This window comes from Salmo salar, chromosome ssa01 (assembly GCF_905237065.1).
Source record: "Salmo salar chromosome ssa01, Ssal_v3.1, whole genome shotgun sequence".
NCBI lineage: Eukaryota > Metazoa > Chordata > Actinopteri > Salmoniformes > Salmonidae > Salmo > Salmo salar.
The window spans coordinates 33,363,244-33,390,509 of NC_059442.1; the positions used below are offsets into that span (position 1 = coordinate 33,363,244).

Sequence of the window (27,266 nt, forward strand, 5' to 3'; positions counted from 1 at the left end):
ACCAATATGTAAAATTCTCCCCCTAAAACACAGTGATGTTGCAACACATCCGGCCGTGATTGGGGGTCCCATAGGGCGGCGCACAATTGGCCCAGCGTCGTCCGGGTTCGGCTGGGGTAGGCCGTCATTGTAAATAAGAATTTGTTCATAACTGACTTGCCTAGTTAAATAAAGGTTACATTTAAAAAAATTAAAATGTTGTTCATATATTTGTGTTCTAATTGAACCAGTACAGCATGGAGGTAGTCAGCAGGCTGAGAGAAAATCTTTGGGATCGTTCTACAGAGTTCAGTGCAAACAAATCCAATTTCATTGTTTTCTGGGGAAATTGCTTTGGATTTTGAATGATCAGGAATAATCACATTAAGAGAATGCTTCTGTTGTTTAAAGGCGAAACGACATACAACTGTTAGTTTGTATGTCACTAAGGGTCTACGGTACAAGTGTAGGCTCTGAGCGTAGTATTAGAGTAGGATAAAAGAATACCCATCCTGCACTACATGCTTATCCAAGGCTCATTTAACAATCTGAGGCTTGAATTACTCATGTCAATAATAGCTATGACTTTATTGATCCCCTAAAATGTCTGAACCTTCTTAACCTTCTATGAGATCAACAACAGTGTGCACAGCATGATATCATTACTCTGTAAGTTATCCCCAATACTCAAGGGTTCTAACTCAACCATCCATCCATACACACGTGTTCTTACTCATCGGAGGTTTTGGATGGGAGATCAAGGTCGTTGTGGATGAGATGGACACTTTCCTTGTTGACAGTAACTTGACAAGTGTAATCCCCAGTACAGAGTGGGTAAACAGACAGCACCAGCCGCCCACGCAACCACGGATACACTCACTTCCTGTGTTCTCTCCTGTTGAGCTGAGTCTGTGTGTTTAAACAATAAGAAAAAACCTTCCATCCTACAAACTTCACACACGAATGCGGATGTAGATAGACACACGTATACACACACCCACATACACAAGGCTACATTCTCCAAACTTTACAAAAGTGCAGACAAATACACACTCTCAGACTACAAACTTCAGTGAAATCACAGCTTTGTATCCTCGTCGGATTTCAAAGGCTATGTATTTGTTTCTAGTTCCTCGTCAGACTCAAACAACAAAGTTGTAGCTAGTTATAACGATCCCTGGAATGATCAACCATTCTTATCGATCTGTCTTTCACTGAGAGTTCTCTATGCACCACTCTGCTCCTTGTAAGCCCCTAGAAACACAAGATTGTCTTTCCCCATCTAGCCACTTAGCCATCAGTCTCCCCCCTCACCTCTTCATGTTTGTTAGACCCCTGTATAAATCTAAAGACACACATATATCCCCAATCCAACCACCACACCCCCTCTCCATGTTTCTACTAAGTTCCTTGGAATCTAAAAGACCCAACCCAGCCATCCATCCCACCCCCCCTCCCCTCCCGTGGGGTCTCTTACCCTGAAGGCCTGGCTGTAGGGCCCGATGTTGGCGGGAGCCCAGTGGGACAGGCTCTGGACATGAAGAGCCTCTCTGTGGTGAAAGGTAGCCTCCTGCTGGGCCTCCTGTGGCTCCGGGGGCCAGTCGTGGAGCAGACAGTCCATCTGGAGGAGCTGACCAGCAGGTAGAGGTGCCTGGACACACACCCTTGAGAGGTGGAGGGAGGGATGAAGATGAGGGGAGGACATGAAGGAACAGAGCCTGATGATATGATCTTTATACTCATCAACTGTTTACTGACAGTGAAGGATTTAGTGAGGATATGTGATTGTCTCTGCTTTTTGGGTGAGGGGTCAGTCTAAGGGTGCTAAATAGTCTGTATGCTCTTCATCTGCACTGATCTAAGAACGCAGGAAAGGTGGGTGTAAATAACATTAATACGAGGTAAGAGACAGGGAGGGGAAACCTCTCTAGACAATATAGAGACAGCCTACTGGTCCATTATGGTACCTGGCAGGGGGGTTGATGCCAAAGTGGGTGGTGTAGACTTTGTTGAGTGAAATGAAGTCCTCCATGTTCCTCACATACAGGTGAACCAGAACAATATGCTTCAGCTGCCAGCCTCTCCTCTCCAGCTCACCTACACAGGACAAAGACACCGATTACAGATACACATACAAATATGTCATTATAGGGAGAACACAACCTGTTTAGGTTGCTAAATGGTTGTGGTGACACTTGGGAATGCACATTGAGCTATGTTTACCTTGACATAGTTCTGAGAGTCATGGTTTTTTCATCCCATGCATTGTACATAGCTCAGCTCCCTTGAAGAGCACAGGGAAGGCAAGACAGGGGGCTTGAAGCAAGGCCTTTCTCCCCCTTATAATATGATCTGGCATCAAGTTTGTTTTCCTTTGCCGACGCTGGCATCTCAGAGTACTTCACACACTTCGCCCTCATACAAAGAGGTTCTCCATTAAATATTAACTCCTTTAATATTGTCTCTGCGCTGTGAAGGCTGTTCAGCCGCGTACCACGATTAAATATGCTTTTCATCTTTCTACCCTTTTTCTCCCCCCCCCCCAATTCAGATGCACTATTAAAGTGTGCACTTTTAGAAAAAGTTCTGCGGGGTGAAAAAGAGCTAACCCACACAGCAAGCCTGTGTAAGTGTGTGAGAGCGAGTGTCTGTTTGAAGAGGAGCAGGGTGTCCTCCGCTCTGGGTTCATTTAAAGTGTCTGTCCTCGTGTGGTGCGCTTGCAATTCCGTCCCTGTGATGGACAAAGCAGCTTAGACGTGGGCCTCTTTAAAGCTTTGCCTCCCAAACTTAAAAAGAGCATTTGGGAATAAAGAGCTGATCTCTCCCCTGCTTTTTGCTCAGGCCCAGCCTGCCGCACCTCTTCAAGTGCATTTTGCTAACACAACAAGGAGAAAGAAAGGTGTCCTGGGAACAAAGGAGTTTTTCCCCTCCGTTTTCTCAATTGTCTGGTTTGAGGGTTAAACCTTGCAAAGGGGTTACAGAGTGCTGGTAACCACTCCAATACTCCCAAGCACCAACCACTTAATATATTCTATATTCCTGATATCACCTCTAGTAAAAGCAGTCCCGAACCTCCTCTTCCCTCAATAGTTCTAAATGTTTATTTGATCGAAGCGAACATAGATTATTTAGGGTTAGGGCGTTAGTCTGAGTTTGTGACTTATTACTAGACTTCCTGAGAACCTAAAGAATTTTCAAGTAGCCTTGGGAACGTTTTACAAGTCTGTTTTTTGAACTTGTGATGCACTAGTTTGCAGCATCAGAGTGACGAACTAGGTTGCAGTCAGTATACTCCCCCCTGTTTTGCTGTACTGAACTGCACCTTGCAGCAGAGTGAATGCTGTATTGGTCTGGCTCTGGATCCCTGGGTCTGGGCTGTGAAGCCCGGTGATGCCTGAGATCCACTGGTAGCCCCTGGAGCTTTTAGGTGAGCAGGACGGGAAGTCTGGAGGGAGAGATATGTTTTAGAAGATATGAAGAGTATTTTTAACAGCAAAAATCATATGTATACGACAGCTAAGTAATAATTCATTCAGAAATGGACAGTAACAAAAAATGTAATTCCTAAACAGTCATAAATGTATGTTCTTAGAACAACAGCTCTTGTCAAGTGATCACTCAAAAGTGCTAGCATAATGACACTGGCCACATGACACAGAGCACACACGCACGCACGCACACACACGCCTCACCACGGCCCCGATGACAACCAAGGTCGCCATTTGATGTAAATTCTTCCTGGATGTCTTCAGCTTGATCAGCCTCCTCAGTCATCTTTTCAATGACACTCTGGCAAGGACAACTACCGAGGGGCAAAACACTCGCCACCGCGCCCTGCAGTAAAACACCAGCAGGGGATACATCAAGCCAAACAGAAACAGCCCCAAAAATCACATAACTACACACAACCAGCGCAAACAACCAAACAGAGAACAATTCGTTTTTTCAATAAGCCGCCACTACACAGGCTAGGCTATGTATGTCACTACGTTTCTGACGAGGGCCTAGCCACAAATAACTTCAAGGTGAATGAATATGAAACAACATGCTAACATATTCATGAATTACACCAAGCAGGGAGGGGCGGCAGGCGGTTGCATTTTCTGATACTGTAAATTCAATCATGCCGGCTGTCACTCTTCTTGACTCCTAGCTTTGCTTTGACACGCTTTGGATTTCACCACACTGGTGTTTTATTCATTTGTTTATTTAGAACTTTGCCTCCATACCCTCTTCTTAAAAAAAACTAAAAAAACATTAGCATTCTCAACGGCGTACATATTACCTGCCAAATTCCACCAGGGCGTAAAACATTTAAATAGATATTTCAAATGTTCTTAACAACTAATCCCCCCTCCCCCTTCACCCCCACCTTCCTGCTGTCAGCTGCATTTGGCCATATGATAATCACATTAATTATACTGCAGCCCCTCTTGGTTGCTGCCTACACAGGGAGGGAAAAACTGAGGGGCAAATGACGGAGGGTCGTGATGTCCCTACCCCCTGTGTTGCCCACCGCCCGCCCCAGTGTCGTCTCCTCCAGTCCTCTAGTGCTGGTGTCAGGGCTGATCTGTCACCCTGATGGAAAGAGCTTTGGACTGCAGCATGAGGGCAGGTTCTCCTCTCCCCTGAATCCCAGGCCCAGGGAATCTCCCTGCTCTTCCCCCAAACAGCGACCCAGGGGGGTTGTGGGGATGTGTGTGGGGGTAGAAAATACATAGCTGTAGGTATGGAGAATGGAAGCTGGAGGGTCACCGGGGTTGAAGGGTATGATTTCTGTCCATAATAACACACAGAAAAACCATACCCTGGAGCACTGGCCTGCTAGGGGCCGCTCCCACCCGTGTGACCCCTGTGAAACCCCTGTGTACCCCCTCACACACAAACATACACACAAATGAACGCAGCTAGCACAGCTCCCCTATCAAATACTAGATAAAAACTCTCATCCTCTTTGTTCCAAGTTGGCTCTTTCTCTCACCACTCTTTAATGGTTTTCTTTACTACAATCACAATGCATAGAGTAACTGACCCAGATGCTGTTGTTTACTAAGCTTGTTGCTTTTATTTAGTTTCCCCGTCTCTCTCTTACTCACTGGTTGTAGCCTCCAATCCGCTAAGATAATTAGTGGGACCAGACCAGACCACTGTAATACTGTTAAACGGAGGGGCTGTTGTGTTACACACAACCTTATCTGACATCATAGTTAACTGTGTAGACTTAAGTTGACCAAATCTAAGGATACATACACTTGTTAGTCCTCTTCTACCCTACCAGACCAGAGGCAGCCAGGAGGAAACCAATGAGAACATGTTGCAACGGGAAAAGTGACATGAGTCAATCCAATGTGTTGCATGGGTACATACAGTCAATGTGCAAACTGTGGGATCCAGATAATCTCTCTCACACTAGGAGCCAGGGCATTATCCCTATGCTTTTATCCCCCCACCTGTACTCATCTCCACCATTCTTTACTCCGCTCCATCCCCCCACCCCTCTATCCCCCCACCGTATCCGCTTAACCAGCTACCTGAATCCTAAATGCCTTAATTTGAGCAGACATGTTTATTAAGCCAGGCCTAGTTTCAGGCAGGAGTGAATATTGCAGATGTCAAAGTAGGCCATGTGGGGCTAGAGGAGAGAGCAGTGGAGAGATGGGAGGGAGACCCTCTAGAGGCTGATCTCTCCCCTGCCCCAAAGTGCATTCCCTTCCTTATCACGTATCAAAAAAGCAACTATTAGGGACTGTTCAATTCTATTTATTCTGTTTACTGAGTGACTTCTGTATCAATGGTGTGCAAGACATTTATTTATGTTAATATCCTTAATATTATAAAGTAAAACATTGAATTGCATTTACATCTTCAACTGAAACCACTAAACGCTGACACAAAAATAGTCTAACTCTGCAAGAAGGAAGACTTACATTCACCTTGTCCTCTGTGTGCATCATGCTGAAGTGCAGGTAGCCAACCGGAGCAAAGGCATCTGCAGAGTGGATCACTGTCTCCATAGCATCACTGCAGAAAGATGAAAAAACTATTATTAGTATATACTTTTTTGTCTGTACATTCATTTCAAGAAAGATACAACTTTCAATGCTGGACTTACATAACAAGTCTCTTCTTGAACAGAGGACAATCGAGAGTAAATGTCTCGTACTCGCCCCCTTCTCCACAGACATGGACTCCATACTTCTCAGAAAGCTGTCCAACAAAAACAATATGTTCATAATCATTTCATTTTATGATCCAGCCTAAAAGCCATCACTTTACTCTAAATCTAAATGTTTGAAACACTAGCCAAAACATCACCGTTGGTCATATATTGAGTCTTTAGATTAAACTCAATGATGCTAAGAAAGCAGTAACAGTCTGAAAGCAGGCTACTCTTTAGTGAGTTCATTCAGGGTGACATAAGTATATAACAAAGCCAGATCCAGCTTGGTGAGGTAATGCTCTGACCTGAGTTAGATAGGGCTCCATGTCAGCCAGAGGTTTCCCCAAGTGTTTCTCAGGATCCAGCCCTACACGCACACACGCGCACGCACACACAGAAGAGAGAGAGGGAGGCCTGGTCAGGGACAGAGAACAGTGATTGAAGATGACAGGCGCTGATGCTTTACGGGCAGTCACACAGAGACACACGTAAACCTCCACACTGGATCTATTTATTTGACTTTGCAAGTAGTGTACACAGATCTCTCCGGGTAAGGGTAACAGTTTTCAGTCTCAGCGGGACGAAAAGAGAGAAGCACCCCTCATCTGGTTCCCTTTGATAACCTAAACTCTGAGAGAGGGAGAGAAAGGGAGAGAAAGGGAGAGAAAGGGAGAGAAAGGGAGAGAGAGATCCTGTTTATTGGCCTTCCCACTCTCCTTCCCCTTACACGGTGCATGGAAGTGACTCACAGGCCCTCAGCTTTGTGTGGGGCAGCAGAGAGAAAAACAGGACTAGGAGAGGAGGAAGAGTGCTATGTCTGTTTACCCAGCCAGTACCTACCAGTGCCACATTCCAAGAACACCATTACCTCTTACTTCAGTTTCTTCGTCCTCATTTTACTTCAGATCAAAGCTTAGAGAACAAAAAGACCCCACCTTTGAATGTATAAGCCAGGCAGTCACTCAACTACAGGACTGTTTTGCTATCACAGACTGGAACATGTTCCGGGATTCTTCCGATGACATTGAGGAATACGCCACATCAGTCACTGGCTTTATCAATAAGTGCATTGAGGACGTCGTCCCCACAGGGACTGTACGTACATACCCCAATCAGAAGCCATGGATTACAGGCAACATTCGCACTGAGCTAAAGGGTAGAGCTGCCGCTTTCAAGGTGCGGGACTCTAACCCGGAAGCTTACAAGAAATCCCGCTATGCCCTGCGACGAACCATCAAACAGGCAAAGCGTCAATACAGGGCTAAGGTTGAATCATACTACACCGGCTCCGATGCTCGTCGGATGTGGCAGGGCTTGCAAACTATTACAGACTACAAAGGGAAGCACAGCCGCGAGCTGCCCAGTGACACGAGCCTACTAGACAAGCTAAATCACTTCTATGCTTGTTTCAAAGCAAGCAACACTGAGGCATGCATGAGAGCATCAGCTGTTCCGGACAACTGTGTGACCCCGCTCTCAGCAGCCGACATGAGTAAACCTTTAAACAGGTCAACATACACAAGGCTGCGGGGCCAGACGGATTACAAGGACGTGTGCTCTGGGCATGTGCTGACCAACTGGCAGGTGTCTTCACTGACATTTTCAACATGTTCCTGATTGAGTCTGTAATACCAACATGCTTCAAGCAGACCACCATAGTCCCTGTGCCCAAGAACACAAAGGCAACCTGCCTAAATGACTAGACCCGTAGCACTCACGTCCGTAGCCATGAAGTGCTTTGAAAGGCTGGTAATGGCTCACATCAACACCATTATCCCAGAAACCCTAGACCCACTCCAATTTGCATACCGCCCAAACAGATCCACAGATGATGCAATCTCTATTGCACTCCACACGGCCCTTTCCCACCTGGACAAAAGGAATAATTATGTGAGAATGCTATTCATTGACTACAGCTCAGCGTTCAACACCATAGTACCCTCAAAGCTCATCACTAAGCTAAGGAACCTGGGACTAAATACTTACCTCTGCAACTGGATCCTGGACTTCCTGACGGGCCGCCCCCAGGTGGTGAGGGTAAGTAGCAACACATCTGCCACGTTGATCCTCAACACTGGAGCTCCCCAGGGGTGCGTGCTCAGTCCCCTCCTGTACTCCCTGTTCACCCACGACTGCATGGCCAGGCATGACTCCAACACCATCATTAAGTTTGCAGATGAAACAACAGTGGTAGGCCTGATCACCGACAATGACGAGACAGCCTATAGGGAGGAGGTCAGAGACCTGGCCAGGTGGTGACAGAATAACAACCTATCCCTCAACGTAACCAAGACTAAGGAGATGATTGTGGACTACAGGAAAAGGAGCACTGAGCACGTCCCCATTCACATCGACGGGGCTGTAGTGGAGCAGGTTGAGAGCTTCAAGTTCCTTGGTGTCCACATCAACAACAAACTAGAATGGTCGTAACACACCAAGACAGTCGTGAAGAGGGCACGACAAAACCTATTCCCCCTCAGGAAACTAAAAAGATTTGGCATGGGTCCTGAAATCCTCAAAAGGTTCTACAGCTGCAACATCGAGAGCATCCTGACCGGTTGCATCACTGCCTGGTACGGCAATTGCTCGGCCTCCGACCGCAAGGCACTTCAGAGGGTAGTGCGTACGGCCCAGTACATCACTGGGGCTAAGCTGCCTGCCATCTAGGACCTATATACCAGGCGGTGTCAGAAGAAGGCCCTAAAAATTGTCAAAGACCCCAGCCACCCCAGTCATAGACTGTTCTCTTTACTACCGCATGGCAAGCGGTACCGGAGTGCCACGTCTAGGACAAAAAGGCTTCTCAACAGTTTTTACCCCCAAGCCATAACACTCCTGAACAGGTAACCAAATGGTTACCTGGACTATTTGCATTGTGTGCCCACCCACCCAACCCCTCTTTTATGCTGCTGCTACTCTCTGTTCATCTTATATGCATAGTCACTTTAACTATACATTCATGTACATACTACCGCAATTGGCCCGACCAACCAGTGCTCCCGCACATTGGCTAACCGGGCTATCTGCATTGTGTCCCACCACCCGCCAACCCCTCTTTTTACACTACTGCTACTCTCTGTTCATCGTATATGCATAGTCACTTTAACCATACCTACATATACATACTACCTCAATAAGTCTGACTAACCGGTGTCTGTATATAGCCTTGCTACTCTTATTTTCAAATGTCTTTTTACTGTTGTTCTATTTCTTTACTTACCTACACACACACACCTTCTTTTCGCACTATTGGTTAGAGCCTGTAAGTAAGCATTTCACTGTAAGGTCTAGACCTGTTGTATTCGGCGCACGTGACAAATAAACTTAGATTTGATTTGAATTCTTAGCGGTTCCAACATTAGCCAGTAATAGCCACCATGGCTGTATTAACGGCTTAGCATGTCAATTAAGTTGCAGTACTTGTGCATTAAGGGCACTAACAGTCTGTGTTCCCCTCTATCTAAGTGTCTATGGTTTTACTCTCTGCGTGACACAAAATCCGGCATCCACCTGTCAAACCTTTTCTGACACCTGTTCCTGATGAAGCCTCCTTTCCGACCTTTAGCTCTTTGATGAGGAGGCCGATGAGGTCACACGATATCTCCTGAGAATAAACAACTCTGATCCTCAAGTAAACAAACAAGCTACTTATGGTATCACCCCAGGTGACCCTACTTGCTCTTAACCTCAAACAGCCAATGAGACAGCATGTAACTCAGCAGACACAACAAAGACAAATAGCCAATGAGACAGCATGTAACTCAGCAGACACAACAAAGACAAACAGCCAATGAGACAGCATGTAACTCAGCAGACTCAACAAAGACAAACAGCCAATAAGACAGCATGTAACTCAGCAGACACAACAAAGACAAACAGCTAAACAACAGATGGGAGTAAAGGTGAAACCAGGTGAACACCATGACCAAAGAGGCTTCATATAAATTATCCTAATGTGGTTTCCTGTTCATGCTAGAGCCTCAGCCAATCCAATCTAGCTAGCCTATCTAGCTAGCCATGGAGACTACCATAGACAAGATTAGCAAGGCTATGTTCAGCTTCATGTGACTGAGAGGCTTTTTGGTGGCTCACTTAGTATCACCCATATCCAATGTCTTCTCAGTGTGGCTTTTCATACATAGTCTGACACATTAACAAACAAGTAATTACCTGCAGTATAACAAACTGATACGCTATTTTGACATACGCGCCAACACAACAAACACCACAGTATTCTGTTCCGATTTAAACCTCTGAACATTCATTATCCTATTCAAATGTATTTAATCCTGCTCATTTACAAGTTTCTATGCAATTAGAAGGCAAAAGTTAATCATAACATGAGAAACTATATTCTCTTCTTGTCCTGACAACCTCAAAAGGTCAAGGTTAGATTCCACGGTAGCTCTGAGGAGGGGCATGCAGCATCCCAAAGTGGGTTTCAACTTAAGCCTCAACTAGGCCTCCCAAGCCTCCAATGGCGCGGCGATGTGAAGGAGCGAGAGAAGTTCTGGGGGGAGGGATGGAAGGAGAGAATGAGCCAGGCCCTTGTTCTCCACCCAGGGGAGCTGTGGCCTTAATTAGTATGAGAATATCTAATCTCGTCACCCTCTCATCTTAACCCCGCACAAAGGTAATAAGAGAAAAAGCATTAAAATTCAATCCCATTTAAATATCCTTTTTAATTAGTCATGCCTTTTAACAAATTTTAATGATTGGCTTCAAATTGCTGAGGGGATGTCGCTTTTTTAATGTGTTCATTAACTTTGCCTAGCCTTAAATAATATATGATACATGATTTGATATTTACAGGGAGGGAGGTGGCAAGCGCATAGAGATGTGCGTGACAGGAATACGTGAAAATATACCATACAGTATATAACTATTCAGACTTGTGATGCCAATCTTCCAATGACATAAAAGTAGTTTCATTTTCATGAAATTCCCCCAATGAATGAATAATGGCAACAGAAATCTGTTTATCTTCTACTTGCTGAACCATAAGATAGGCCTAACTGAATCCATACTGGACACGTTTTGTGAGTGTCACTCAGTGGCTACGTACTGTGAACCCAGCCCACCACATTGTTACTGTTAGCTTCATCCAGCAATCTTAACACTGCACTCATTTACATGGTCTTCACATCCCCATCTCCTCTCAACCTGTTTTACAACCTGACCTAAACCCAATTACATAACCTCATTATGCCACATTAAACCCAAATAAGCCCACTAGAAGCTGCCATTTGTCTGCCGCCAGAGACAGGTTGGCCGCACTTTAAGAGAGAGAAGCTTTCCTGGGAGACAAAAGGAATAGCTGGCCCTTAAAAGGCTTTTTATCCCGTATTATCCCATAAAACCGCAATTAAATTCAGTGAACTTTTCAAAGTAGAGAGTGGAGTAATGAGGAAACGCGTTTTAAGGGGTACAGTGTTCACAAAATTACTCTGCCAAAGCTTGAAATTAGTGTGGAAAAAGAGAGGTTTTGCCCTATTTGAACAATCACGTCAGTAATATGTTCAAGACTATCATAGTGACATGTAAAACTTTGCAAATACTGTATAAAAATGTGTGTTCTGTAAGTGTATTGATGGTTATGCTGTACACAAAAAATTGTATGGAAAGGACACCATCATATCCATTACTACCTGCTTATTAGACAACTTCAACGAAAACATTTGAAATGATGCATAATAGACTGATCTTTGAAACAACATGTTTGAAAAAAAGGCAGTGTTAACAGAAAAGGGGTTCTCACTCTTTACTGAACTCTGCTTGTGGAGTCTCTCTCAGACCTATACAGTCACAGCCAATTATTTCAACAGCAAAACCTTGTGTATACTTTTTACCCACTGGAAAAAGCCTAAGCACCCTTCATCAAATGATTAATGTAAACCTACAGCATGAGTTACCTTCTTAATTTAAACTAGTTGTGCTCTCCTGCTCAGTGTCCTTGGCACTCTGCTACATTGCACCTAATGCTAAATTAAAACCTGGGAGAGAGATTCTAGATACTGCCAATGCCAGAGCCGAGTATCGCAGCCATCCATGAGTCGTCTTAAGATCTGGCATGTCTGCCGACTGACAGCTTGGCTTTAATCCCTGCCTTCAGAGAGAAAAGAGAGAGAAAATTGGATTCAGGATGTGAAACATTTTAGCTTTAAATGCATGAAATAAGCATCTCCCGCTAGAAGGTGAGCCGCGTCAAGCCTTTGAACAACGCTCTCAAAGACCTTAGTGAAAACAATAGCTGTTCAGTATCACCTCATCTTACAGGGGGAGAGAGAAAGAGAAAAAAAAGGGAGGAGAGAGGGAGGGATGCTGCCACAAACAAAAGATGATAAGATTGAGGTTATATGTGAAATGCGTCCAAGCTCTTATCTGAAATTCAATGTCTCTGAGAGGAATAATAGGCAGGGTGAATAGAGCAGCACCCACCTCAAAGATGGAATCTGTTATATCCAACACATTTAAATAAAAAGATATTGTGGGCAATTAAAACCTTATCCAATGTATATTGCAAGGTTTACACAGATGTTGTCCCTGACTTTTAGAAAAAGACAATAACTGACATTAAAGAGGAGGTATCAATGATACAGAATGGAATTCCATCTTTACTTTTGTATTTTTTGACTCCAATAGGTGCCTCTTGGTTGACTCTTAGTCTTGATGTATACATTCTAGCAGCAAAATGGACTATTTACATTGACTCCCCCCATTTGTTTTGTACACTGCTGCTACGAGCTGTTTATTATCTATGCATAGTCACTTCACCCCTACCTACATGTACAAATTACCTTAACTAACCTGTAACCCCACACACTGACTCGGTACCAGTACCCCCTGTATATAGCCTCTGTATTGTTATTTTATTGTGTAACTTTTTATTCTTTTTTACTTTAGTTTATTTGGTAAATATTTTCTTAACTCTTCTTGAACTGCACTGTTGGTTAAGGGCTTGTAAGTAAGCATTTTACGGTAAGGTCTACACTTGTTGTATTCGGCGCATGTGACAAATAAAGTTTGATTTGATATCAAATATTGCTGTTTCAGTTCATTGTGGCGAGCTGGGCCAAAACAGTTGATCATTGAAACGTACACTAAACTAATAACATTGTTGACAGAGATTTATATGACTGAACTGGCCCCACAAGGTCAGGTAAAAAAAAGAGTCTTGTTACTTGGCATGTCAAGCCTAAATGACTAATCCTCCACTTTCTTTTGTCTTTCTGTTGTTAGCAACTTTCCATCCAAACGTGATGGAGGAAAGGAGGGGTGGATGGGGGTCTGTGACCCGAGTCAAGGTTAAGCTGTGCAACCTGAGGCTGACGGTTTAGCGTTTACTGTCACTGTGTTAAAGTTGCTTTAATTGTTTTCATCACAATGCTTTACTGTCAGTGGTACATCAAATGTCAACAGCAAATTATAGCACTGCTTGCCTTTCAAGGCTAATTTGGCCCTGGCCATTGAAAGGACAATGGAAGCTGACTTGACTTTCAGAAGAAAACATATCTATTCCTCTGCCTTCAAAGAAGTTTGGTGTTTCTGACAGTAGACAAGACAACATCGCATTTCAAATAGACAATTGTTGTCAAACAAAACTAAACCAACCATTAAGACTTCTGAAAGAACTAAATTAGTCCATGGTTTTAAACTGGAGCTACAGTATGGTCTTCTGAAAGAACTAAATTAGTCCATGGTTTTAAACTGGAGCTACAGTATGGTCTTCTGAAAGAACTAAATTAGTCCATGGTTTTAAACTGGAGCTACAGTATGGTCTTCTGAAAGAACTAAATTAGTCCATGGTTTTAAACTGGAGCTACAGTATGGTCTTCTGAAAGAACTAAATTAGTCCATGGTTTTAAACTGGAGCTACAGTATGGTCTTCTGAAAGAACTAAATTAGTCCATGGTTTTAAACTGGAGCTACAGTATGATCTTCTGAAATAACTAAATTAGTCCATGGTTTTAAACTGGAGCTACAGTATGATCTTCTGAAATAACTAAATTAGTCCATGGTTTTAAACTGGAGCTACAGTATGGTCTTCTGAAATAACTAAATTAGTCCATGGTTTTAAACTGTAGCTACACTATGGTCTTCAGTGAATGCAAATCAGTCCATGTTTTATTTTTTCATAACACAAAGGAAGGCCCAGCGCAAAGGGTAGAGCTCAGCTCACAATGTGATAAAAGGTTTCCGACGGAGAAACCTTGATTTCAAAAATGGCAATTATCGCTAAAGCTGCAGAGCAATTAGCCGCTGCAGAGAATGCTGAACCCGCATGTGCACCCACACACACCAACACTAATCAATCAGCTAACTAATTACATTAATATTTAATACTGGCATTTGGAATTGCCAATTATCACTTGCTAAGAAGAGAGCGGGTGTGCTGTATGTGAAAACATTGAGGACCCAACTCAGGTAAAACTTAATGATCATCTAATACACATTTACAGAGAAATTTTAATTTGGCTTTATAATATTCTGCTGTGCTCAATATCTTAAGACATGCAATAGCCTTCACTACATAGGATATCAGGAGACAGAAATCTGACGATAATCTTGTTCTGTCTGTTCTTTCTCTCTTTTCTCTCCAACTGTGGATTAGGGTAAAGTCAGTATGAAAATAAGCGCTTCCTGAGAATTCATTTACAGGATCATCCAGTTTTTGGACAGCTGTCTTTTGACAATAGGGATTTGTCACCTTCAAAATCTCTTCCCTTCCCCCCCAAAAAGCAAAAGCAGTAGGAAATGCGGTTTACCATACATTTTTCACCTGTCTCTCCAAGTAGGCAATGAAGGAATATTACACTGAAACTTCCACCCAGTATCTATCCCTTCATCCCCCCCAAAGAAAAACCTATCTTGCAGACAGTGCCAGATGAACCAAAAGCATCTCTAACATCGCAGCATTCTGTCATTTCAGATGTGGCTTTGACCTTTAACCCTGAGAGAGCTGTTATTATCTCTTCCTGAGGTCTGCGAAGGAAAATCCCCCTCGCCCCCTACCTCATCCCCTCAGGTACACCCATCTGTCACCCAATACCCCCCCAAACAGCACACCTCGCTGCTCAGACCTGCTTCGAACCAAAGCTGCAATTATTTGAGTGGTGCCTTAAAAGGGCCCGAGGCGCTCGCGGCCCCATTAAATTCTCTCATTTCTAATTACCCCTGCCTCGGGACAGGTGAGGAGTCAGGGACCACGATAACATCTTCCCCTTCTACCTGTAGCCAAAACACTAAATACACACAAACAAACACACACTCACAAAATGAATGTGTGGAATTTTCTTTTTTCTTTTAGAGGAGTAGCCTATGTGTTAACAGAAGGGGATGAAAGCTTGGCGGTACGGTGGCCTGGCCACTGGTGGTCTTAAGCTTTTAAGGTGAGGTGTTTTCTCTGGCTGTGAATGACTTTGGGCGGTAATTTGAAGGGACTAGCGATGCTGGGGCGATAGCAGAGAGCAGCAGCATACAGCAGAGCAGCATTCCTGGGCCAGACACAAAGAGGCTTTGTCTCGGCGACCAAATGAAGATGACGTTGTTTTAAAAAGCCCTGCATTAGCATAATTACCATCCTCTCTAACATTCTCTGGGTTCATTGCGTTCAAACAGGGTGGAAGAAAGGACAGTGTGATCATTGACATCAAAGGGAGAAGAAGTAACCCAAGTGGAATACACAAGTCAAAAGCATGTGTTAGATAAAGCTAGATAAAGGGACTTCACGTGGAGAAAGAACATAATGATAATACGTTTACTTTACGAAGATGCTAGAACACAATGATCTTGTCAGTAAAATTATAACAGGCTCAAAATTGGATTCTTGCAATTATCTCTCTCCTTAAAAAGTGAAAGATTCAAGTTTGAACAGGGGAAAAAAAGACTAATAACACTTCAAACAGTCAAACTTCAAAAAATGAGAAATAGTCATAGATACGAAGACTAATAATGCAGGTAAATGATGAACTACATTCCAACAGTGACCATTTCAATGGTGTTGAGAGACATCTAGAAACCTGAACATGTCACGACATTCAGTTCACTAGGTCATCAGTCTGGCTGGCACCCCTTTCAACTGATTGCTCCTGAAGGCGACAACAAGCACTTAAGAGCATGTAAACAGTGTCTCCATAATGATCTATCACCACGAGTCCGTTTCAAAGTAAAAATAACCATGTGCCACATTATTATAATTTATCACTTTCACTATCAAAGGGATCCAACTCAACTGTCAAGTAGATACAGGTAGCACACTGAAGAGAAAGAAAAAAACACTTTTCTCTCTTATTCCGCAAACCAATCCTTCTATCCCCCAGGCTCCACAGTGGCCAAGAAGACAAACCTAGGTGACGATACGTTAACCTTTTCCCTTTGTGCCGGAGCTTAAATTAGATATATACTAGATTCTAATCTACTCTTTATGGCCCATAAGTTATGAGGTATGCAAAAGGTGTGAGGTACGCAACACTGGCCTCCCACCACAATAGGGACGCCTGCGCGGTGTTATTGACAGGTTTCATTAATGCGCTGTGCAATCACCTGTACAGTTGCTCAACTGCCAAGATCCCCCCCCCCACTCCTCCTCCCTTCTGCTTCTTATCTTTCTATTCATATTCTTTTCCACTCTGCTGCCTTTGCCCCCTGGCACAAGTCTCAACATTGCTGCTAAAAACCACAGATTGATGATTCGGAACATTGCACATTACTCTCTCTTTCTCTCTTTGGTAACACAAACCCTCCACCTCCCGTTCCCTCCCCGCTCTCAATCTCAAACTCTCCTCACCCGCCTCTAACAAACTCTCCTACTTAACCTGTACCTTTTGGACTGGGAAAAGAGCGAGCACTAAGTCGGCAATGAGAGAAGGGCGGTGTTGGACTGCTCACCCGCTGCCCTGATGAAAGAGAGAGAAAGAGAGAGAACGAGAGAAAGAGAGAGACACACCGAAGGCGGCCACTTTGATGAGGAGGGCCTGGAGGTCACACGATATCATCTCGGAGAGCAGGGTTGCCTGGTCACGGCGCCACAGGTAGGCCAGTGGCTGCAGACCCAGTCGCACACACCTGGGAGAACAGGTGAGGGAGGGAGGGAGGGGTCAGAATGAAAAATTACCAGGATCACAACGCCTTCAAAGTGCGTCGGGCACTTTCACTAGTTTTGTGGGCAGGCTGCCACACCAAGGCTCAGATGGAACACACTCTGAGCCGTCTCTGGTGCTAGTGGCTTTGTTCAACAGATTCAGCAGAAAAAGGGGGAATTAAAGAGGGGTAATTATCTTAAAATGGCACCTTTACACTATAACTGTCTGTGTCACACTCACGCACGCACACACACATACACAACACACTCACATAGGCTGAGTGGCGGTAACTGGAGCCGAAACTCTTGGGCGTACATGTCTTTGTCTCAGAGAACGCCTGCGGTGAGTGTGTATGCGAGGGAAAGAGTGTGTGTGTGAGTGGCTGAAACAATACATGACTGACAGCAGGATTTGTTCATAAGCTGAGAGCTCTGTGGTTGTGTTGGGAACACAAGACGAGAGAGGCTTGTGCTGGAATGTACCTTACCACAGTGACAGAGGGAGGGGGAGAGAGAGGGAGAGCGAGAGAGAGGCCCATGCTAGGCCTCTCCCTAAGGTACTATCATAGAAACCCTTTCACCTGTATCCAATGTCCTACTGTATAGATAAAAAAGTGACGTGTCCTTTCTGATGTCGTGTATAACAATACATTGTTTCCCATTACGTAAGTAAGCCATTGGCCATTCTGGTAATACAACTGTACCATAACAATACAGCTAGACTGAACATCATGGAGTAAACATATGTACATCATCTTTGTGTGGAATACAGTGTCTCTCAGGCATGTAGTTGTGTGTGTTTGTTTGTGTGTGTGTGTACACACACTTGTTCTACTTACACATTTTCCACTCGTACTCTTTGGTAGTCTGAAAGAATGGCCCCTACAGACACAGCCTCGACATCCTCCATTTCCTGTGAAGAGAAGAGAGGGAAGGAGGAGGAAAATCTTCCTTTAGGAAACTTTCTATACTTTAAACTCTCACATCACAACGGTTTCCTGTTCCATCATATTAGCGTCTGGTGATGATCTAATTGGGCCAAAAGGCCACATAACCATCTAAATATCACTTGAAGAACAAAAAGAGAGGACACTGTGAGAGAACGATGTCTATGAACACGCGCACGAGCCCGGAGAGAGAGAGATGCACGCACACACACTCACACACAAACACTCTGAGAAAACAGTGTTCTTTCCCTCCATCAGATAGGTGGGGATGTTTACATGATAGTCATATCAAGGCTTTCCTGGCCCTGCACACATCCCCTAGTGAGGGGGGTGAACTCCTCGTCCTGTCTGGGCCTGGCTGGCTGGGCCTGGCTGGAGCCGGAGCATCAGAACAACAACACTAACACTGGAGCAGCAGAACCAGTCTGCTTCTTATCAGTAGCTTTGTGTGAACTGGACATGGAACTGTCCGACCACACTGCAAGGTCAGAGACCGTTACATAGGGCAGAACTGAGCACGCACGCACACACACACGCACAAGACAGAACTGACCCAGTTCAGTATTAAGCTAGTCAGTTTGCAAAAGGACTCACTGTGCTCCTGCGTGAGTCAGGGAGACCAGTCTGGAAAACAACAGTTAGTAGTTAAGGAGTGTCCTCCAGACATGTTGTCCTCATGACAACCCTCAATGACTGTCACTGCTAACAGAGCTGCCCCCTAACATCCCACCACAGACCACACATCTACCAACACCAAGCTCCAAAACACAGCATCACCTCGTTGACTTAATATATGAAATACATACATCATATAGGGCTGTCACACTGCCAAATATTAATCAGACACTTTTTCACATCACATTCATCTTGGGAGACAGCCACACACACAGACTCTGGAGAGAGTCACCCACCCACCCACCCACCCACCCAACCAGCCACACACACAGACTCTGGAGAGAGTCACCCACCCACCCACACACCCACCCACCCAGCCACACACACAGACTCTGGAGAGAGGCTGCACCCACCCACCCACCCAGCCACACACACAGACTCTGGAGAGAGTCACCCACCCACCCACCCACCCAGCCACCCACCCACCCACCCAGCCACACACACAGACTCTGGAGAGAGGCTGCACCCAGCCACCCACCCACCCAGCCAGCCACACACAAAGACTCTGGAGAGAGGCTGCACCCACCCACCCACCCACCCAGCTACACACACAGACTCTGAGAGAGGCTGCACCCAGCCACCCACCCACCCAGCCAGCCACACACAAAGACTCTGGAGAGAGGCTGCACCCACCCACCCACCCACCCACACACACAGACTCTGGAGAGAGGCTGCACCCACCCACCCACCCACCCACACACACAGACTCTGGAGAGAGGCTGCACCGGCCTCCCCAGCCACCCACCCACCCACACAGCCCAGCAACGTATTCAATCTCAAGCACTGGCCTCCCCACCCACCCAGCCACCCACCCACCCACCCACACAGCCCAGAGATGTATTCAATCTCAAGCTCATGAAATCACTCCAGACTGGCACAGAGCACACACACAGACTCACACACACACCCCGCAGCTTCATTAGTGCATTACATGGCCTGTAATTAGAATGAGGGGCCGGCCTAGGCAGCGGCGCGGTGGAGGGATGCACAAGTTGCCAGTAAATTACCTTGTAGCCATTATCAATTTCCCAGGCTACTGGTCCTTAAGATAACCCCTCTCTTCTCCCTGTGGTCCTTCCTGCAATTTCTCTCTGCCTGATAAACATGCTGATTAAAGCGAGCGGCGTGTAAACCTTTGATACTTTTTTAAATGAAATCCATGCCCTGCCTTGGGCCTGACGCTGCTCTGCTCAGCTGCTGCACTGCACAGAGCTCCACACAGACGTGTCAGCTAATCAGATAAAGAATATACTGTCTGTGTGTGTTGGGACAGAGAGACACACACACAGCAGTCCCTGGGCATAACGAGGGGACAAGGAGGGAGAGGTGCACACATAAACACACACAGGCAAACAGGGATAGGCTAGGGTAGTACAGGGATAGGCTAGTACAGGGATAGGGTAGTACAGGGATAGGCTAGGATAGTACAGGGATAGGCTAGGATAGTACAGGGATAGGCTAGTACAGGGATAGGCTAGTACAGGGATAGGCTAGTACAGGGATAGCCTAGGATAGTACAGGGATAGGCTAGGATAGTACAGGGATAGGCTAGGGTAGTACAGGGATAGGCTAGTACAGGGATAGGCTAGTACAGGGATAGGCTAGGATAGTACAGGGATAGGCTAGGATAGTACAGGGATAGGCTAGGGTAGTACAGGGATAGGCTAGGGTAGTACAGGGATAGGCTAGTACAGGGATAGGCTAGTACAGGGATTGGCTAGTACAGGGATAGGCTAGTACAGGGATAGGCTAGTACAGGGATTGGCTAGTACAGGGATAGGCTAGGGCAGTACAGGGATAGGCTAGGGCAGTACAGGGATAGGATAGGGTAGTACAGGGATAGGGTAGTACAGGGATAGGCTAGAGTACATTTTTTCATTTTAGTCATTTAGCAGACGCTCTTATCCAGAGCGACTTACAGTAGTGAATGCATACATTTCATAAATGTTTTCCCCCGTACTGGTCCCCCGTGGGAATCGAACCCACAACCCTGGCGTTGCAAACACCATGCTCTACCAACTGAGCCACACGGGACCACAGGGAGTAGTACAGGGACAGGATAGGGTAGTACAGGGATAGGCTAGTGTATGTGTGTGCTGGATTCTTTACTGCATACTGAGTGTCATTGCACTGTGAAATGGGCCCAAACACATACAGTACAGCAAGTCACTATAGTCAGTGTAAAATGTAATGTAGAATACAACTCAATCTCTGGAAATTCAGAGTTCTGTGACAATAATTACTCCAGACTGATAACATTGTAGCACTGCACAGAGCCAAGAGGGCTGGAGCCATTGTCCTATTACTCTACGTAGGCCACAGAGCTGTTCACTATTTTCTAATGATATGATAACCTTTTCCTCAGAAACATGTCAGTTCCTGAAGAGACAAACGAAGCTTGGGAGAGAGAGAGAGAGAAAGATGAAGAAAGGGAAAGAGAAAGATGGAACGAGAGAAAGAGAGAGGGAGAAAGACAAAAAGTGTGTAGAGGACAGGCCAGTCTCCGAGGGGTGTCTAACTAACTGTTGACAATGTGATTGGGTCATTGAGCTGTAAACTTGGCAGGGCCTGATTAAACAACACAGTATAATGCCTCTCCTTTCCCCTCTGTCCTTCAGGGAGCCAGAGGCAGACATAACATTAAAAGTGGGCCCTCTGAGGCCTGAATCATCAAGTAACAATGAAGTTGGCTTTCTTTTAACTACATGGCTCTTAGCTTCGTCACAGATATAATTATCACAAATAGGCAATAATAGCCACTTTAGCAATCCATTCTAGACATTGAGAAGAGCAAACTGTCACACCCCCTTTTTTAAATGTAGACTCTCCGACTCTAACTCTAGACCGTACGCAAAAAATAACTTTACTTAAAGCTCTGGAGAGTTATTTTTGGGTGACGTTTTGTTTTTGCCGCCATTATAGATATCGTCGAGACTGCCAGGAATAAGAGGGGACTAGCGTTGCGCTGGACAAACTGAACGACTTGGATTGAGCAAATTCTAGACATTCTTTCTCATCCGCTGTGGGAAAGCCAAGCAGGCAGAGGGAATAATTGTGAGGCTGGTGTGAATACATACATCTACAGAGACGGATATTGCAGAAGTGTTCCATGTATTCATGACACTATAAAAACACAAACTCTGATTTCATGCTGCTTGACATATTTAACTAAATATTTTATACTTGGATAATACCTGAAAAAGAGTGAGATGGATCATGAACTATATGTTCGCTAAAAACTTGAAGTGACATCTGGCTGAAGGATGTTTGGATTGTGTTACCATTGGGACTGTGGGGAGAATATATGATAACGGTACTATAAATTACAGCACATATTTCCCAGAAAGATATCCTACTATTGGAATTTTAATGCAATAAACCTATTGTGACTGTCAAAACGTATAGCCAATACAATTAATACACATTCAGTTAAGATGACTTATTGGACATTAGACTTTGCTATGGGTATTCTGCTTATTCCGAAAATCTAGCTACGACACCATGTCATTGCTACCTCAGACCGTTCCCACAATGCTCTCTGTTCCTTCTCCATGACTGTTGGTGTGCGGAAGGACCCCAAGGACCCCCACCAGGGGCAGACTAAACAAAAGCCTGTCTAGTCTAGCTGTAGTCGTCAGGAAACTAAAAGCATTTAATTAGGATATATGGCTTGGATCACAATATGGCTTGGATATATATGGCTTGGATATATGTCCATCAGGGTACTAGGCCCCATACAGTCATTAACTTCTGTTACTAATTGTCAAATTCATTAAAGGAAACCTCCCCCATGAAAATGGATGGGCTGAACTCTAAACGGCTCAGAAGATTCACCCAAAAAATGATACTCTTTAAACTCTATTTCAAGGTAGCGTGTGTGATAAACATTGTAATTATATATACATACGTTGGACCATCCGAGTGTAATTCAATTGTATTCATAGGCATAGCTAGGCCTATAGTCTAAGCGCAGATACAGAGATATGATCTGAAAGACGGAGGAAAGCCTATCATGTAGCACGATGTTGATCTACTTCTTCTACTAAATGCTTGACGAGTCAACACTTCTCCTGAACTCTTATTCATCAAGTTTTGCATCAATATTGACAGACCAACTTTTATCCCAAATTCTGTCTGTAGTGTCTTGAGTTTAATAGTGCTGCAAAACTAATTTCCCCCTGGGATAATAACGTTTGCTACTACCACTACTACTACTACTACTAAGAATCAATGATACAAATACAATTATATATAAATGCAAGGAAAAAAATGCACAAGCAAAGTCTGAAACTTGATTGAAACTACGTAGCATTACCACTTACAAAGTGAAAGCTGATTCTGTACAGACCATCCATTTCCATCTTAGATTTTAAATAGGGTACTTTATGTTATCCATCATATCACTCCATCTGGATTAATATTTAATAGACCAAAGTAATTAATAGAAAACAGGGCAATTAGGAAGCTATAAAATATTAAACATTCACAGATTCATTAAGTACATCAGAACGCTCATTAAATGATTGTGTAGATGATCAAAACGAAGTCTTAATGACATTCTTAAAACTCCAGAGAGATTTTTTCTAAATTAGGCCTAATCCAAAGGGCCTGTGTCCTCCGATTCAGACTATTAGCCATTAGCCATAGTAACTATCATAAAATCACTAGATATCTGGTATTCAATAAAGCAAGTTCGCCTTTGCACTGAACGATTAGCTGAAAACAGTTATTCTTGCAATACTATACAGAAGCAGGTATTTACACAGTCAGTCTTTTCTCCTGGCTCACGGTGTTTGTGTGCCTTCTTGCACGTTAGTGTTACTGCCCCAGCCTCATAATATGACTAGGCAGGAAGACGACCTGATAAATTAATTAAAGTGCCTTGAATGACAGTTTGATCAAGGGCACATAGTACAGTACCATCACGTGCCCCGAAGTGTCCTTGTTGTCATACGGACCCCCCCCGAAGTGTCCTTGTTGTCATACGGACCCCCCCCCATAGTTCCATCAGTGAGTGACTGGACACAACATGGTTTTAATGGCCCAGGCTCCATTATATCAGCTCTGCTCTGGGCCTGTTCTAATGTAATGGGATTGTTCTCCCGTACTCCGCTACACGTGGGTAACACAGGGGGCCCCTGTTCTGTTATGACAATGTGTGCTGCGCTGGAAGTCTGGGTGTAAAGCGTGGGGTTCAAGCAATTTGTGCTTAATCAAATTTGGGACAACCCTCCAGGGGCCTTGTTAGGGGTATGATCAGACACCTCTGTGGTCAAGGATGTGACAGTCACAGGAGCCTTCCAGTGGGATGGGGGAAATTGCTATGCTGTTTATTTGTGTTATCAGCATCATTACCATTCCCTCCCTACACAACACAACCCCAGCTAGGCTAACTAGGTGACCTATGTACACCGCTCTCTGGGTTGTGAAGGAGATGAGGAGAAATGGCAGTTTGGGTTAAAGTGTAAAGCAGTGGACTGTAACAGGATAGGTCAGATGGTTCAGGACAGGGTCAAAAACGACTAAATCAATATTGTATTTTATTCTCATTTTGCACCATCTCTATGCAGTCACAGGGCCCTACACATCAAGCACACTGACGCTCCAACACACTTACAAACAAATGCACATACATTTATACTGACTCTACACACCCACTCACATACAATCATCATATACACTGTTGATACCCTGTTCATCATATATCCTGATGCCTAGTCACCTTACCCCATACATATCTACCTCTATTGATCCAGTACCTCCCCTGCACATTGTAAATATGGTACTGGAACTGACCCTGTATATAGTATTTTTATAAAACATGTATTTCACCTTTATTTAACCAGGTAGGCTAGTTGATAACAAGTTCTCATTTACAACTGCGACCTGGCCAAGATAAAGCAAAGCAGTGCAACACAAACAACAACACAGAGTTACACATGGATTAAACAAAACATACAGTCAATAACACAATAGAAAAAAAGTATATATAAAGTGTGTGCAAATGAGGTAAGATAAGGGAGGTAAGGCAATAAATAGGCCATCGTGGCTAAATAATTACAATTTAGCAATTAAACACTGGAGTGATAGCCAACGAGAGCATACAGGTCGCAGTGGTGGGTAGTATATGGGGCTTTGGTCACAAAATGGATGGCACTGTGATAGACTGCATCCAATTTGGTGAGTAGAGTGTTGGAGGCTATTTTGTAAATGACATCGCCGAAGTCAAGGATCGGTAGGATAGTCAGTTTTACGAGGGTATGTTTGGCAGCACGAGTGAAGGATGCTTTGTTGCGAAATAGGAAGCCGATTCTAGATTTAATTTTGGATTGGAGATACTTAATGTGAGTCTGGAAGGAGAGTTTAGGTATTTGTAGATGTCCACATATTCTAAGTCAGAACCGTCCAGAGTAGTGATGCTGGACGGGCGGGCAGGTGCTGGTAGCGATCGGTTGAAGGGCATACATTTAGTTTCACTTGCGTTTAAGAGCAGTTGGAGGCCACGGAAGGAGAGTTGTACGGCATTGAAGCTCGTCTGGAGGTTAGTTAACACAGTGTCCAAAGAAGGGCCAGAAGAATACAGAATGGTATCGTCTGCGTAGAGGTGGATCAGAGAATCACCAGCAGCAAGAGCGACATCATTGATGTATACAGAGAAAAGAGACGGCCCGAGAATTGAACCCTGTGGCACCTGCATAGAGACTGGCAGAGGTCCGGACAACAGGCCCTCCGATTTGACACACTGAAGTCTGTCTGAGAAGTTGTTGGTGAACCAGACGAGGCAGTCATTTGAGAAACCAAGGCTGTTGAGTCTGCCGATAAGAATGTGGTGATTGACAGAGTCAAAAGCCTTGGCCAGGTCTATGAATACAGCTGCACAGTATTTTCTTATCGATGGAGGTTATGATATCGTTTAGGACATTGAGCGTGGCTGAGCTGCAACCATGACCTGCTCGGAAACCAGATTGCATAGCGGAGAAGGTACGGTGGGATTCGAAATGGTCGGTGATCTGTTTGTTAACATGGCTTTCGAAGACCTTAGAAAGGCAGGGTAGGATAGATATAGGTCTGTAGCAGTTTGGGTCTAGAGTAGAGGTCGACCGATTAATCGGAATGGCCGATTAATTAGGGCCGATTTCAAGTTTTCATAGGAACGGTGGGTTAACTGCCTTGTTCAGGGGCAGAACGACAGATTTTTACCTTGTCAGCTTGGGGATTCAATCTTGCAACCTTACGGTTAACTAGTCCAACGCTCTAACCACCTGCTTTACATTGCACTCCATGAGGAGCCTGCCTGTTACGCGAATGCAGTAAGAAGCCAAGGTAAGGTGCTAGCTAGCATTAAACTTATCTTATAAAAAACAATCAATCAATCATAATCACTAGTTAACTACACATGGTTGATGATATTACTAGTTTATCTAGCCTGTCCTGCGTTGCATATAATCGATGTGGTGCGCATTCGCGAAAAAGGACTGTCTTTGCTCCGACGTGTACCTAACCATAAACATCAATGTCTTTCTTAAAATCAATACACAAGTATATATTTTTAAACCTGCATATTTATTTCATATTGCCTGCTAACATTAATTTCTTTTAACTTGGGAAAATGTGTCACCTCTGCAACAGAGTCAGGGTATATGCAGCAGTTTGGGCCGCCTGGCTCGTTGCAAACGGTGTGAATACTATTTCTTCCTAACAAAGACAGCCAACTTCGCCAAACGGGGGATGATTTAACAAAAGCGCATTTGCGAAAAAAGCACACTCGTTGCACGACTGTACCTAACCATAAACATCAATGCCTTTCTTAAAATCAATACACAGAAGTATACATTTTTTAAACCTGCATATTTAGCTAAAAGAAATCCAGGTTAGCAGGCAATATTAACCAGGTGAAATTGTGTCACTTCTCTTGCATTCATTGCACGCAGAGTCAGGGTATATGCAACAGTTTGGGCCGCCTGGCTCGTTGCGAACTAATTTGCCAGAATTTTACGTAATTATGACATAACATTGAAGATTGTGCAATGTAACAGGAATATTTAGACTTAGGGACGCCACCCGTTAGATAAAATACGTAACGGTTCCGTATTTCACCGAAAAAATAAACGTTTTGTTTTCGAGATGATAGTTTCCGGATTCGACCATATTAATGACCTAAGGCTCGTATTTCTGTGTGTTATTATGTTATTATTAAGTCTATGATTTGATATTTGATAGAGCAGTCTGACTGAGCGATGGTAGGCTGCTTCGAGGGTGGCTGTTGTTGTTGTGTTCCTGGTTTGAGCCCAGGTAGGAGCGAGGAGAGGGACGGAAGCTATACTGTTACACTGGCAATACTAAAGTGCCTATAAGAACATCCAATAGTCAAAGGTATATGAAATACAAATCGTATAGAGAGAAATAGTCCTATAATAGCTACAAC

At 44.3% G+C, this 27,266-nt stretch overlaps 1 protein-coding gene across 2 annotated transcripts in view; it reads right to left on the reverse strand.

Moving 5' to 3' along the window:
- dph6 (diphthamine biosynthesis 6) overlaps nucleotides 1-27,266 on the reverse strand; it is an 87,091-nt gene that overhangs the window by 46,416 nt on the left and 13,409 nt on the right. Inside the window, exons 4-12 of one of the 2 annotated variants that reach the window (XM_014193806.2) lie at nucleotides 18,059-18,132; nucleotides 17,085-17,203; nucleotides 6,445-6,506; nucleotides 6,092-6,186; nucleotides 5,913-6,000; nucleotides 3,672-3,813; nucleotides 3,302-3,424; nucleotides 1,947-2,076; nucleotides 1,457-1,643 (exon numbers count right to left, since the gene is read on the reverse strand). In XM_014193806.2, coding sequence (XP_014049281.1) covers nucleotides 1,457-1,643; nucleotides 1,947-2,076; nucleotides 3,302-3,424; nucleotides 3,672-3,813; nucleotides 5,913-6,000; nucleotides 6,092-6,186; nucleotides 6,445-6,506; nucleotides 17,085-17,203; nucleotides 18,059-18,132 — 1,020 coding nt within the window. Of the gene's footprint in view, nucleotides 1-1,456; nucleotides 1,644-1,946; nucleotides 2,077-3,301; nucleotides 3,425-3,671; nucleotides 3,814-5,906; nucleotides 6,001-6,091; nucleotides 6,187-6,444; nucleotides 6,507-17,084; nucleotides 17,204-18,058; nucleotides 18,133-27,266 lie in introns of both variants that reach the window. The other variant, XM_014193795.2, reaches the window with a different exon arrangement.